The sequence below is a fragment of the Macaca fascicularis genome, chromosome 7 (genome assembly GCF_037993035.2).
Source record: "Macaca fascicularis isolate 582-1 chromosome 7, T2T-MFA8v1.1".
Taxonomy (NCBI): domain Eukaryota; kingdom Metazoa; phylum Chordata; class Mammalia; order Primates; family Cercopithecidae; genus Macaca; species Macaca fascicularis.
The window spans coordinates 162,110,178-162,125,913 of NC_088381.1; the positions used below are offsets into that span (position 1 = coordinate 162,110,178).

Here is a 15,736-nt window from a genome sequence, read left to right on the forward strand (position 1 = left end):
CTCATAAAATTGGAATGGTTGAGCTCATAAAATTCCCCAGCAAGAAAATGGCTCATCTAGCTAGGTAGGGCATCTAGAAGGGTGGGGGAAGCAGATTGCCTGGAGTCAGGTCTGAGCTCTGTAAACAGCTGTGTGACTCTGGCAGATTACTTACTCTTCCTGCATCTGTTTCCTCATCTGTAAAATGAGATTAACATTGTTGAGAAGATCAAACGTAAATGCATGTAAAGTTCTCGCTGCAGTGCCTGGCGCATGGTGAGCTCAATTGACCTTAGCAATTCGTTTTGTCATCACACATTTCCTTCTAAGCATACACATACCTTTCATATAGTATAAATACGAAAAGGTGACAAGTTGGGGGAAAACACATTTCAGCAAAATGTCCCACAGTGTTAAGTAGTTGTTTTAAGGTGATAGAATTGAGTGTAATTTTTTCTTTTCAATATTTCAATTTTAATGTGATTATTTTAATTATATATATTGTAGGGAGGTATAATTAATGTACAATAAAATGCAGAGTGCAGCTTTTCAGTTCAGTGAACTTTAATATTTCTATTTCATCATGTAAGTAATGCACAAAACAAGATAAAGAACATTTCCATCACCCCAGAAAATTCATTCATCCCCATTTCCAGTTAGTTTTTATCCCTACCCAGAACACGATTATATTTTAATTTAAAAATTAATTGGCAACTATTTGTTAAATGGGAACCATTTTGGTATTTTCATTTATTGTAAAAGTGACTTATGCCTGAGGCATTGTAATTCATCTAGCACCAAAAAACATACATATGTATAAGCATTCTACATGGGTGATATAGTTTGGATATTTTTCCCTACCCAAATCTCATAGTTGAATTGTAATCCCCAATGCTGGAGTTGGGGCCTGGTGGGAGGTGTTTGGATCATGGGGGCAGATAGCTCATGAATGGCTTGGGCCATCCCCTTCGTGATAATGAGCTCTCACTCTGAGTTCATGTGAGATCTGGTGGTTTAAAAGTGTGTGGCGCCTCCCCCCCAACTCTCTCTGACTCTTGCTTTCACCATCTCATGTGCCTGCCCGCCTTCCACCTTCTGCCATGATTGTAAGCTTCCTGAGACCTACCTAGAAGCTGAGCGGATGCCAGCACCATGCTTCTTATAAAGCCTGCAGAACTGTGAGCCAATTAAACCTCTTCTTTAAATAAATTACCCAGTCTCAGATATTTCTTTATAGCAATACAAGAATGGCCTAATATAATGAGGTCTTCCTTTACCACTGTTTTGTAAGTTACCTCTTTCACTCAACAATACCTAATGAACCATTCCCCATTGCCAAAAAATATAAATCTGTAACCAGGGACGGATCCAGGCTATTTAGGGACCTGAAATGTACAAAATTGGTCGAGCAGACAGCTGAAAAAAAGAGAGTTATGATAGAAAATACCAGTAACACTACTATGTCACCCCAAACCAGGGGAAGTAAGGCAGAGGGAAGCCAGATTGGAAAGCAATTACAAGGCAACAGCCCTAATAAATTACTCTTAGAAGAACTTACTTTTGCAAGTAATAATAATAATAACAACAAAAATGTGACCAATGGCTAGAGCTGCTCTTAGGGTCTTGGAAGGAGCCAGTGTAAGCGAGGGTCCCTGAACTCAGGCTTCTTTTGCTTCGAGGTAAACCCATTTCTGCTTCTATCATCAGTGGCTACATAAAATTATTTACATAGGGGTATAAAATTTTATTTATTCAATTTTTGTTACTTCACACTTTTGCTGTGTCAACCTAAATAACAGAGAAAAGCCCAGACATTTATTTGAGAATACAGCACTGCAGTGGGAAAATTCATGCCATAGTAAACTATGTACATATTCAAGGATGTAAAGGAAGACAAAGGTTTTTAAAGGAAAAATGAAGACAGTTATGTAATTGTTTTGAAGCCAGATTGGAAAGCTATTAAAAGACAACAGCCTGAATCATTTACTCTTAGAAGAACTTACTTACACAAATAATAATAATAACATGTTTGGCTATAAGAATTAATAGCAAGGGTGACAACAGTCTGAGGTTGGGCAGGTAGTTTCTGGGCAGATGTGCTCACTGAAGTATTTTTTGTGTAAGGTTGTGATGGCCTTTGTGCAAGATTGCAATTTTTGCAGATGATGGTTTTGTCCTCAGGCATACAAAAGCATGAAAACCCTCTCTTCATGGATTTCCCTAGCTCTATTTGTCAGAGTTTGGGTGTCTTTTTTTTAAAACACAAGCAACTCCATTTTGACTCTGACTGCTTTTATAGCTGTCATCAAAAACACTGTGATCATCATTCATGTGCAGCTATTTGTGCACATCTCTGATTCTTTTCTTGTGATGAATTCCAAGAAGTAAAATTTCTAAACCAAATAAGCTTTCACTACATGCTGTCAAATTGCTGACCAGAAAGTATGGGTTAGAACACGCCATACCAAGCAGTGAATGAGGATCACTATTCCTTGCCTCATGCAAACACCGCGTGTTCCAGCTATTTGCTTCCTGAGGCGGATCATAAGGATGCAGTCACTCAGCTCTGTTTCATGCTCTGCTGTGAACCCTCAAGGATAGAAAGCTGATGACTCTACTCCCCTGGCTTCCCCATACACCAGTTCTGCAAATGACCTGAATTGTGCCAAGCCGACTCCCCTGTGCAAGGATGTGAAGGTGGGAGGGACACAGGGGCTGTGCTTCTGCTTCTACTGCCAAGCATTGTAGTAGGGACTTGGTTTTCTGCAGTAGCAGAAGCACAGTCCCAGGATCCATTTCTTACCTTACTATGTGAGGTGCAGAAGGTGAGGTATCATTTTACTGGCATAGATGCCCCAGAGCCAACGGGTGTGGCAGTGGCTTCTCGATATCCCAGATTCATGATCATGGCACTGGCTGAAGCATTCTTGGTGGCCCACTTCTAGGGTGGGGCCATTCCTGGAACATCAGCCTAGACCCTCCTCCTCTAATCCTGGAACGATCTTATAGTCACCTAATTCCCTGTGTCAAAACCCACTCTGCTTAAGTTGGCCAGAGTGACTTCTGTTATCTGCAGCTGAACTCTGACTAACAGATGCATGTGACACATATACAAAATGTCACCTCCTTTAAATAATTCTTTTTCTATTAGTAAGATTGACCATCTTTTTAAGTGTCTATTAGTCATGTGTAATTCAGTCTTGGGGAGCTGTCTCTTCTAGTATTTGGAGCTCCTTGTTAAAGGCAGTTCCTTTTCAAAATTGATTCATAAGAAAAACTCTCTTTGAGTTGGGGATACTAATTGTGCAAAGGTATTATTTTGTTTGGTTTGTTTTCCCTTCAGTAGGTCACTTGTCTCTTAAACTTCATGATAAATCCATTTTTAACAGAGAGGGACTTTGTTCATGGTGTTTGTTTGTTTGTTTTGGTGATTTTGTTATTTTTATTTTTAGAGACAGGGCTTTCCTCTGTTGGCTAGGCTGGAGTGCAGTGGTTGGGTCATGGCTCACTGCAGCTGTTAAGGGATAGAGGTCCCGATCCATATCCCAAGAGAAGGTTCTTGGATATCACTCAAGAAAGAATTTGAGGTGAATCCATAAAGCAAGAGCAAGTTTATTAACAAAGTAAGGGAATAAAAGAATGGCTAATCCGTAGCAGCTTGAGCTGCTTGAATGATAATACTTATAGTTATTTCTTGATTACATGCTAAACAAGTGGTGGATTATTCATGAGTTTTCGAGGAAAGGGGTGGGCAGTTCCTGGAACTGAGAGTTCCTCCCCCTTTCAGACCATATAGGGTAACTTCCTGATGTTGCCATGGCATTTATAAATGGTCATGGTGCTGCTGGGAGTGTCTTTTAGCGTGCTAATACATTATAATTAGTATATAATGAGCAATGAGGACGACCAGAGGTCACTCTCATCAGCATCTTGGTTTTTGTGGGTTTGGGCTGTCTTCTTTACTGCATGCTATTTTATCAGCAAGGTCTTTGTGAACTGTATCTTGTGCCTATCTCCTAGCTTATCCCATGACTAAGAATGCATAACCTCCTGGGAATGCAGCCTAGTAGGTCTGAGCCTTATTTTACCCAGCTCTTATTCAAGATGGAGTCACTCTGGTTCAAATGCTTCTGACATATTTTCCCCCTCCCTTTTACAAGGGAACCCTTAATCCTAAGGGTTGTAGAAGTATGTAGATCCATCTTCTGCAACTTCTTCAGACTGAATAGGGGCGATGATATTCCTGCCTAACTATTAGGATCTCTTGTATTCAGGGTAGAGTGCAGCTCAGTCAGAAAGTGTCAGTATGGCAAGGACCATTCGTAACTCTTGAGTTCTGACAAAAGGTAATATCTGGAAGATTAGTAAGTGTTCAATTTAAGAAAACATTGAGTAAGCTCATGCTACATTTCTATACAAAGAGTACAACAGCAACATATTCCACAGCAGTAAAATAAAATAAGCAAAATTATCCTAAGTAAACTAATTAAGAAGGCTTTCCAGGAACTGGGCAATTGTTGGAACCAAGCTGATATGGGGGTCTCTAGCCGATTCCAATATGTGCCCAGAATTAGAATATTGATCCAGATTTTTACATTACCCATCCCTCTTGTTTCTTCTGAGCTTAAGCCAGAGATCACTGATTGGTTCACAGGAATAAGCAGGGTCAGTCTAAATTGCAGGAAAAAACTCAAACAACTGATGAGACTAGAATTTAATAACAGGTGTACCATCGTTTTTGAAACGTAATTTTTCTGTCTCCAGTCCTCATTTTAATTTAAAACAAATCATAATTACGACAGATTTGGTTTATTATACCTGGCCTGATTATTTGCATAAAGTGCAGCAAGAATGATTATTTTTCACATAGGCTTTTTAAATTGGCTTTGGTGGAACTTGGTTCCATAAAAAAAATCTCAGATAAGACATTTTTAAAGCTGAGGCCAGCCATGGGTTGGTAGCAGATACCTATGAGTTTAGGTAAATTCCTGTCCTTAAGAGGTTTCAAGATAACTTGGGGCTCTTGGGCCTGTCAGAAAGTGACATTCTTTGGTCTGGAACCCTGTACAGTGACTGTGTAGGCAAGGTATGAGGCTAGTTTTTCAAGGGGCTTTTATTGTCTCTATAAGTCAAGTTTGATTCCTTAAAGGAAAGTATCTCATTACAGTCAAAGCCTTGGTAAAATAACCAGTGTCTCCAATTGTTCCAGTTGCAAAATAAAATGGATTATTATTGTACTTATGCAGATAACTATATTGCCATAAATTAAGAATATGCAGTTTCCAAATTCTGGAGAAATCAGGTAGAGAGAAGCAAATATACTCCAAATTTTGTTTACAGGGGTATACTTTACTCAATTATCAAAAGTTGTAAATAGCTCAAAATAAAAGGTTTTTTTGGCTCTGTAAAAGAACAGCAAAAAGTCTAAAAGATTGGTTCAGACTTCTATTAGTTTAGTTCATGCAGTTAATTCCTGTTCTGTTTGATGCTCATGAACATTTCAGCTCTCTAGGAGCGTCCTGAAAGATTTTCTCTATTCTAATGTCACAATATCCAAAGTTATCAGAAACCTGCATTCAAGAGCGTCTGTCAAAGTCCTATAGCTGATTAAGGGTCACCTTTTAAAGAGGATGAAAACAAGATAACAATTGCCTGTGGATGACAAAAAGTTTTAGGACAGCCGCTATTATAGCCACAATTGGCTAGGAATTGCAGTTACTTCTATGGCATACAACAATTTTGCATAACAATTATAACTATTAATAGCATACACTAAGTCATATCATGATTATAGGAGTTTCCCATAATTTTAGAACATATACCAATAACTTAGTTATACCAATACAGCCCAAGGAAAGCCACTCAACCATTTCATATTTAACCATGGTTCCTATATGATTTTTATACCAAATAAGCCAAATAAGTCATTTTTGGACTTCAGGAGACCTAATATCTAAAAGATTAATTAGGAGGTCAGAAGAAGACATAATTTATAATTTGATTTTGGAAATTTTGTCAAATATCAAAGATTTAAACCATTTGATATTATAAAATCAAATCCCAGGTGACCATAAGTCATTAGCCAAAACAATAACTCAAAATTTTTTAAAAGACAAAACCTTTATTCATTAATAGAGGGGAGATTTAGCTTTCCAGACAATCTGTCTCTTTCCTTTCACTTCTTTTGTCTACAGTTTATTCAAAAGGCAGACAAAATCTTTTTTTTTTTTTAATATAACATGAAAATCAGCTGGGTGCGGTGGCTCACACATGTAATCCCAGCACTTTGGGAGGCTGAGGCAGGTAGATCATCTCAGGTCAGAAGTTCGAGACCAGCCTGACCAACATAGTGAAACCCCGTCTCTACTAAAAATACAAAAAAATTAGCCAGGCGTGGTGGCGAGCGCCTGTAATCCCAGCTACTCAGGAGGCCGAGGCAGGAGAATCACTGGAACCCAGGCAGCAGAGGTTGCAGTGAGCCAAGAATGCACCACTGCACTACAGCCTGGGTGACACAGTGAGACTGTGTCTCAAAAAAAAAAGAAAAAAGAAAAAATCTTGTTTAAGAGAGAAAGCCAGATTTCACTCTTTGCATTAGTGTACTATTGATGTCAACTCAATTCTTAATAAAACCTGCTGGGCGTAGTGGCTCACATCTGTAATCCCAGCACTTTGGGAGGTCGAGGCAGGCGGATCACGAGGTCAGGAGTTCAAGACCAGCCTGATCAACATGGTGAAACCCCATCTCTACTAAAAATACAAAAATTAGCCAGGGGCAGTGGCGCACGCTTATAATCCCAGCTACTCAGGAGGCTGTGGCAGGAGAATTGCTTGAACCCAGGAGGCAGAGGTTACAGTGAGCCGAGATTGCACCACTGCACTCCAGCCTGGGTGACAGAGCGAGACTCCATCTCAAACAAAACAAAACAAAAACAAACAAAAAAAACCTTATAGACCAATCAATCAGTTTGACTATAAGGCAAGATTCTCATAAACCTTTTATAACCCTTTACAAATTTTTGTTAAAGAGAAGATCAGTGCTCTAAGAAAAACCTTGTTGTGCTTTTATTCCAATGTTCAATTTACAGAAAAACTGAAGAATACCTGATATGGTTTAGCTGTGTCCCCACCCAAATCTCATCTTGAATTGTAGCTCCCATAATTCCCATGTGTTGTGGGAAGGACCCAGTGGGAGATCATTGAATCATGGGAGTGATTTCCCCCATACTGTTCTCGTGGTAGTGAGTAAGTCCCACAAGATCTGATGGTTTCATGAGGGGTTTCCCTTTCCACTTGACTTTTCATTTGCTCTTTGCCTGCCACCATGTAAGATGTACCTTTTGCCTTGCACCATGATTGTGAGACCTCCCCAGTCACATGGAACTCTGAGTCCATTAAACCTCTTTTTTTTTTTTTTTTTTTTTGAAACGAGTCTTGCTCTATCGCCAGGCTGGAGTGCAGTGGTGCAGTCTTGGCTCACTGCAACCTCCACCTCCTGGGTTCAAGCAGTTCTCCTGCCCCAGCCTCCCAAGTAGCTGGGACTACAGGCACACACCACCATACCCAACTAACTTTTGTGTTTTTAGTAGAGATGGGGTTTCACCATGTTGGCCAGGATGGTCTTGATCTCTTGACCTTATGATCCTCCCGCCTCAGCCTCCCAAAGTGCTGGGATTACAGGCGTGAGCCATCACACCCAGCCCTCTTTTTCTTTATAAATTACCCAGTCTTGGGTATGTCTTTATCAGCAGCATGAGAATGGACTAAAATGATAACCCGTTCACTTTAGCCAGTATGTTCACACAGAATATTTTTTACAAGATTAATCTTCCACAAACCTTTCACAATTTGCTCAAACTTTCAGCTTTTTCCTATACAACTTAAAACAATCCTTTAATTCTTTAATTTAGGCAAAAAAAAAAAAAAAATCCACATTCCCATGCCTTCTTATAACCTTTTATCAAAAACACATTTTACTTTCCTTACGTACCTTGCATGTAAAACTGTTTTTCCAGTAGTCTCAAGTATATGTTATACTGTTAACTCTTAGGAACTTTTTAATTTTTGGCGAAAAACCTGGTAAGTAAGGGTCAGATACAAAAAAGTTCCTCTTCAAAGATTTGGCTTGTTCAGCATCCTTGTTCTTTGTTCCCTACCTCCAAGGCCAGACTAACTTCCTTATCCTTCGTGCCTCCCTGTCTTGGTTCCAGTAAACAACTTTCCCACCAGTCCTTATCTACAAAACCCACATCTGATACCCACTCTGTAAATTACCCCTCCCGTTGCAATGGCTCTTCCCACTAAAACTGCCCTTCCTGCCAGTGTAACTACATTCCTGCACCTTTCAAGCTAGCCAGTCGGGTTCAGCTTAGATTGTGCAGTCCAACTCTCCAGTCAGTGGAGGCAGGACACAGTAGCAGGGACAAGCTGTGTTAGGAATAAAAACCCCCTTCCCTCCTTTGTTCCGTGTGCTCTCATGGCTACCAGACCTGTGAGCAGCACCCCTTCTGCAAAACTAACTTTGCTTTGCTGAGAAATCTTTTGTTCAAGTGCTTGTTTTCTTTGTGACCCCGAGCTTTACTTCCAACAGTAAGCAGTTTTAATTATGTACTAGGTATGGAGCCTGGGACACTAGACAGAAGTGCGTATAGGGTCTGACTTCAGCATAGCCAGGGGACGTGGCTAACTCCACCAAATGTCCCAAGGCCTTACCTAGAATCAAATGGCTCCAAAGTAGGTAAGTGAAAATTTTTCAAAAATCAAAGAAGCAGTTTATGACCTTAAAGTGTTTAGGAAACCTAATATCTGACCTGCCTAATTTAGACCAAATGTCTATTTTGTAGACGTTCTTATTTTACCAATAATCTTTAAAACTATCTTTATTTCCCAAAGATTACTTAAGTCACGTGAACTAAGAGGCCTTACATTTTTACTTTTCTGACAACATATTTTATTTAAGTCAATTAATCAGAGCTTTTTCATATAAACATTACACATGCAACACATATAAATACAGAGACAGACAGAAGAAGATCCAGTAGTTGTAAGATTTTTTATTGCCAGTTTCTTAATTGGATTATGGGCTTCTGGGTCCTGTCCCCTCGGTGGCAGAAACTAAGAGAAAGTACTGCCACGTGATTACAAGGTTGAGCTCCCAAGGACATAAAACAAAATGAGAGGGAAACCTCATCCCGTTTTTTTGTTTGTTTGTTTCAGGGACCTCCCACCAGGAGTTAATGTTAGGCCTCTGAGCTCAAGCTAAGCCCAAGCTGCTGCTTTGCTCTTACTTCATTCCGGATTTGGCTTGAAGTCTTCCTCGTGGGAGGTCCAAGCACCCTTTCCTGGAGTCTGATTGGGACCCCTTTCCAGTAATACACTCCTGGTGAACCACGAAAGGACGATATTGAGGAGACCCCTTACCCAAAGGAAATAGACTGCAACACCAATTGGCTGACTTTGGGTAAGTGGTGGGGTACATTTTACCTGGGTAAAGGATGAGATTGGGTTAGAAGCCCAACTTAGGGGAGTTAGAGTCGCTCCTCAGACAGAGAGGGTTAAAGACCCCTCTTAATAAAAGGCAAGGATGCTTGACGAAACTTGGGTTTGAGGCCCAATTTAGGAAGGTTAGAATCCTTCCTAAGATTGAGGGAGTCAGAGATCCCTCTCAGTAAAGTCTCTCTTGGTTAAAAATGGATTTGGCACTATGAGGTATTAACTGCTATTCTCTTTGGGTTAATTTGCCTTGCACTCTTTGCTGATGGATGTGGGTGGCAGGATTAAGCATGTAGAGGATCATGGGGCATGGGGAGCTTTTTTCTCCCTAAAGGGGGAAACTTGAGAGCTGATCCCTTCAGGATGACAGGGGGCCGCCTGAATTTTTGAGTCAGTGTTGCTGCAATGAGATGTCAGCTCGAGTCATAGGAAATGGGGAAGGAGTTGCCACAGATGCCCTCCTGTAGGAATCTCAGTCTACCAGCTTCATCCCACCCCCACCACACCGCTTGGCTCAACCTTCTAAATTGTCAGTATGAAGGCACATGTCCCTGATGGAGTCTGTACTGTACCCACATTGTCAGAAAAGGGACACAGTGTATGATAGGAGGTAAGGGACTGCACTTCTGGTATCTGGGCCTCAGTTGGTTTGTTTCAAAATGCAACAGTAGTATTAGGTCACTCTCAGGGGTCCCCAGCACTAGGTTATAATTGACTGGGTGGCGCAGGTTCATGCTGCCCTCCTGCTCTGGGGTGGCACAGGTTCATGCTGGCCTCCTGCTCTTCACAGATGTCTCCTGGCTCAGGCTCCTGGATCCAGCAGGTACAGGCTCAGGACCGCCTATTTCCAAAGCCCACTGCCTGTGCCCTGCCTGTTGGCCCCAGAGCTCTCACAGCCTGAGTTAAGTTTCATTTCTCTGGGTGCTCCTCCCTTGCTGTCCCAGGGCCCAGTCAATAATGTCCTTCTCCCCAACACACCCTTGCTGGGCCTTCCCACCTCTACAGCGGGGCCAGCTGGGGCAGGACAGCAGAGACAATCCTTTTTGTTGTTTTTAATTTGGATAAAATACACATAAAATTTACCATCTTGATAATTTTAATGATACAATTCAGTAGAATTATGTACATATACATTGTGCAACCATCACTGCCATCCATTTCCAGAACTCTTAATCTTGTAAAATTGAAACTCTGTACCCCTTAAACAACAACTCCCCATTCCATGCTCTCCCCAGCCCCTGGCAACCACCATTCTACTTTCTGTCTCCATGGATATATCTGTTCCAGGTACCTCATATCACTGGGATCATACAGCATTTGTCTTTTTGTGACAAACGTATTTCACTTAGCAGAATGTCTTCCAGGTGAATCCTTGCTATAGAATATGTCAGAATTTCCTTTCTTGTGAAGGCTGAATAATTGTATATATTATATTTTGTTTATTCATTTGTCTATTGATGGATGCTTGAGCTGCTTCCATCTCCTAGCTATTGTGAATAATGCTGCTATGAACATGCGTGTATAAATATCTCTTCAAGGCTATGCTTTCCATTACTTAGGGCATTTATCCAAAAGTGGGTGTATGGGATTATAGAATTCTATTTTTAATTTTTTGACAAACTGTCATATTGTTTTTCATAGCAGCTGTACCATTTTACATTTCTACCAACAGTGCACAAGGGTTGCAATTTCTCCACATCCTTCCCAACACGTGTTGCTTTCAGATTTTTTGGTTGTAGCCATCCTAATGTATGTAAGTTGATTTTGATTTTCATTTCTCTAATGATGAATGATGTTAACCATCTTTTCATATGCTTGTTGGCTGTTTGTATATCTTCTTTGAGAAATATCTATTTGAGTTTTTTTGCCCATTTTTAATTGAGTTTTGTTGTTGTTGTTGAGTTGTAGTTCTGGATATTAACTTCTTATCAGATATATGATTTATAGATATTTTCTCCCATTTTGCAGGTTGCCTTTTCACTCTGTTGATTGTGTCCTTTGATGCACAAAGGCACACTTAAAAAAAATTTAGAGACAGGATCTCACTCTGTTGCCCAGGCTGGAGTGCAGTGTCATGATCATAGCTCACTGCAGCCTAGATTCCTAGGCTCAAGCAATACTCCAATTTCAGCCTCACAAGTAGCTGGGACTGCAGGTATACGTGACAGCACTTGGCTGATTTTTAGAGACTTTTTTAGAGATGAGGGTCTTGCTATGTTGCCCAGGCTGGTCTGGAACTCCTGGCCTCAAGTGATTGTCTTGTCTTAACCTCCCAAGTAACTGGGATTACAGGTGCCAGCCACCATTCTGAGCCTTAGGCATACTCTTTATCCATACATCTTTTTATGAAATACTCAGTGTCTCCTTGATCTCCGGTTTGGGCCTAGCATTAAGGGAGGCACCAATGAATGACTCCTGACTCATGTTAGTCAGTTTTACATTTCTGTAAAGGAATACCTGAAGCTGGGTAATTTATAAAGAAAAGAGGTTTATTGGGCATGATTCTGTAGGTTTTACAAGCATTGTACCAACATCTGCTCAGCTTCTGGTGAGGCCTCAGGAAGCTTTTATTCATGGCAGAAATTGAAGGGGGAGCAAGTGTGTCATATGGCAAGAGAGGGAGCAGGAGTGAGAGGAGGAAGTGCCAGCCTCCTTTAAACAACCAGCTCTTGCATGAACACACAGAGTGAGAATTCATTCATTACCATGGGGAGGGCACCAAGCCACAATGAGGGATTTTCCCCCATGACCCAAGCACCTCCCACCAGGCTCCACCACCACCATTGAAGATCACATTTCAACATGAGATTTGGAGGGAACAAACATCCAAACCATAGCAGTCCTTGACTTTAGAGAGCTCTGAATCCAGCAGAGGAGACAGAGAACAACATTGCATTGTGGGAACTTCTGTGGCAGAAGGAATATAGTGGACTCACATTTGAGAGCATAGGTGGGGGTGTAGTTGTCAAGCGAGACTGGGAATGTATGATCAGGGAAGTCTTCCTGGAGAATATATCAGCTGGTGAGGTCCTGAAAATTTTCCTGGATCTGGCATGCAGAGGATCAGAGGCCTAAAAGAGCAGGGAATGACTTCTGTTTGTCCCCCAGGAGAGAAGCATAGCTGGATATTGGCAGCAATAAGTTTAGGGAGAGGCAGAAGCCAGTTCATGGAGGACTTGCTTATCCTGTGGGCCATACAAGGCTGTTGAGGGGTTTTAAGCAGATGGGTAGGTCAACACCATGACTTTTCCCTGTACCACAGCAGCCAATAGATATGTCTCCATTCAGTGTTTTATATTCCTGATGCTTGGGTTGCTTCCATCTCTTAGCTATTGTGAATAATGCTGCTACGAACAAGGATGTATAAATATCTCTTCAAGACTATGCTTTCAGCCGGGCATGGTGGCTCACGCCTGTAATCCCAGTACTTTGGGAGGCCAAGATGGGTGGATCATGAGGTCATGGGTTTAAGACCAGCTTGACCAACATGGTGAAACCCCATCTCTACTAAAAACACAAAAATTAGCCGGGCATGTCTGTAATCCCAGCTACTCAGGAGGCTGAGGCAGGAGAATTGCTTGAACCTGAGAGGCAGAGGTTGCAGTGAGCAGAGATCACGCCACTGTACTCCAGCCTGGGCGACAGACCGAGACTCTATCTCAAAAAAAAAAAAAAAAAAAAAAAAAAAAGACTATGCTTTCAATACTTAGGGTATTTACCCAAAAGTGAGTTTATAGGATTATATGATAATTCTATTTTTAATGTTTTTATAGTCCCAGGAGGGATGCAGAGTCCTTTATTAATGCAGCCTTGTCCAAACCAGATCCTGAATAAAGTCAAAACTCAACCAACAGGTGGAAGTCCAAGAATCAGTGGAGACTCACCGAGGCGAAGGGGCCAACCATGGGAAAGGAGAGTGGATGGGGTTCAGGTGGATATTGCACATAATTCTGGGGGCTGTTGGTCCTTCTGAGGTGAGCTACTCTCAGCTTCCACCAAGTACAAACCATGTAACCCCAGATGAGTCATTTGAGCAGAGTCAGAGCCTGGGATTCCTCCCCCTCTAAAGCGGGGCCCATGGTATCCTTGGGGACTTTTGAAGAGAGTATGTCAGCTGAGCTCTGTCTTATTCCTCAAAATTATTTGACAAACGCTGGTAGCCCATCCACTGAGTCAGAAGCTTTTGAGCTGCTATAAAGCAATGTCCTCCAATGCAATGGCCAAAACTAAAGAAAATCATAATGTTTCTCTGTCACCTGCACCACATTTCAAGTGCTAAACGTGGCTACCTTAGTAGACAGTACAGAAAACAAATGTGGCTATGATTGCAGATGGCACTGCTGTGGAGATTTTGGGGAGCCCTAGAGGACCCCCGCATGCTGCTGCAGGGCCCTCAGGGCCTCCATCCCCTCACCTCTCTGGAAGAGCAGCTCTTATATTGTCTTCTGTGAACCCTGTGCTTGGAAAGATTATATTTTCCTTGCCAAAAGGGAAAGTGTGAAGACTGCTGTTTGCTTCAATGGATTTATTTTACATTAGGGGAACAGAGGCGCAGGGAGGGCCAGTGAGCCCTCGATGGTGTCTGTGAAACAGGCATAAACAAGCCTGGGATTCAGGTTCTCCTGGGAGCCGGTCCACTGGCCGCTTTCCACGTTGACTGCCCTTGTTTTGGGATCCCATACCTGCCCTGAGTGTTTCCAGAGAGCACAGCAGACCCCTCCTCCTCATCGTCGCCACAGGAAGATGTCAGGGAGGTCTGGGGGACTCTGTCCCATGGGGCCAACCCCAAATTTCCACTTCCTGCAGCTGTGGCTGTGGGGACTGTGCCCGTGGAGCTCGGTGCCATGGGCTTCACCTCAGTAGGAATCGCCGCGTCCTCCATAGCAGCCAAGATGACATCTACAGTGGCCATTGCCAACGGGGGCGGAGTTGCCGCGGGCAGTCTGGTGGCTACTCTGCCGTCAGTGGGTGAGTGTTCTGGACAGGATGACCAGAGCCAGGAGATGATCCAGCCCTGGGGCTGAACCCCAGGGAGGCCTCTTCTCTCCCTGCAGGTCCGTGATCCTCTGCCTCCTGGGCCCTTTGTCTTTCTCTCACTGTCCCCTCTTCTGGTTGGAGGTGGGACCAGGGGTGCAGCCTCGGAGATCTGTGTTCCTGGTGAACCCTACAAAACCCAGGCATGTCCCTCCCCTCTCTGGGCCTTTGGAAGATAAGGAGCCTGCCATTTCTCAGAGGGTCTACCCTGTTGCTGGGATTCCCCACCAGCGTTATTGCCTCCTCTCCGGCCACTGGCCTGCAGCAGCCCCTCCCAAAGCAGAAATCCTAGGGTTTTAGGAAGTAGAGGCAGAGAACAGGGTTGGGCTGCCTGGGCCTCAGGCCTCCGGAGGGACCCAGGGTCTCTGGCCTCCAACCCCCTGTTAGGAGCTGCTACCTCTCCCTGTGCCCTGTGCTTACCCTCTCTTCTCCCGCAGAGGCAGCTGGACTCTCCGTGACATCCAAAGTTATCCTGGGCTCTGCTGGGACGGCTCTTGGGGCCTGGCTGGGTTCACCCCTTCCACCCCCCCAGCTGAACACCACACTGAGGCAGGGAGGTGGCTCTCTTGGTGGAGATGACTCTCCTGGGCCTCTGGATGACAGTCTTCCAAAGGACAAGTCCCCTACTCCCAAAATTCTTCAAGGAAGCATGAAAAATAAAGATGCTGGTGATCTTCTCCTAGTGTCAGTTCTCTGTTCTTGTGGTCAGGATAGGGTACATCTCTGCTGCAGGAGTGCTGAACAGGGAGGGACTCAAGATGAAGGAGCATGGGATGTCCATGACCAGAGCCAGGTCTGGCCTCAGGCGTTCCACTCATTCTGTGGTCCTGAGCAGGTCATGTCTGCCCTTTGAGCCTCAGTTCGCTGCTCTTCAGATGGGAGAGTCAGGCAGAGTCAGTGTTACAGGATGGTGTGGCTCTTGGGTCATTGCTTGAGCCATTGACCCTCAATTACGAAGCCCTTTGTCCTCACGCATGACTGATCCCTCCCTTTCCCACCTAGGACTCAGGGTGTGGCTGTATGATTACTCTAGAAGTTCGGCAACCCTGCATTTGCCTGGCCTGTGAGCCTTCGCCACACAGGTAGAGAAGTTTCATTCCTCCAGGGAGCTCTGTCCCTCTCAGCACACAGCCCAAGCTCCTCAGTCCCCAGGTGGACTGAGCAGAGCCCATGAGGATGGACAACGGGCTGGGGCTCCTGAGAAGCAGGCCAATGCAGAACATCCATTTCC

General features: G+C 43.3%; 1 protein-coding gene and 1 non-coding gene across 2 annotated transcripts; both read left to right on the forward strand.

Moving 5' to 3' along the window:
* The first annotated feature begins 9,195 nt into the window (after positions 1 to 9,195).
* LOC102134507 (uncharacterized) lies at positions 9,196 to 13,435 on the forward strand. Its single transcript, XR_012416086.1, has 3 exons — positions 9,196 to 9,439; positions 11,144 to 11,224; positions 13,295 to 13,435. It is a non-coding gene; the product is annotated as an uncharacterized protein (transcript).
* Positions 13,436 to 14,170: 735 nt separating this feature from the next.
* Positions 14,171 to 15,470, forward strand: IFI27L1 (interferon alpha inducible protein 27 like 1). Its single transcript, XM_073998151.1, has 2 exons — positions 14,171 to 14,439; positions 14,943 to 15,470. The coding sequence occupies exons 1-2, from the start codon at positions 14,316 to 14,318 to the stop codon at positions 15,356 to 15,358; spliced, it is 540 nt and encodes a 179-aa protein (XP_073854252.1). The 5' UTR covers positions 14,171 to 14,315; the 3' UTR covers positions 15,359 to 15,470.
* The last annotated feature ends 266 nt before the right edge of the window (positions 15,471 to 15,736 follow it).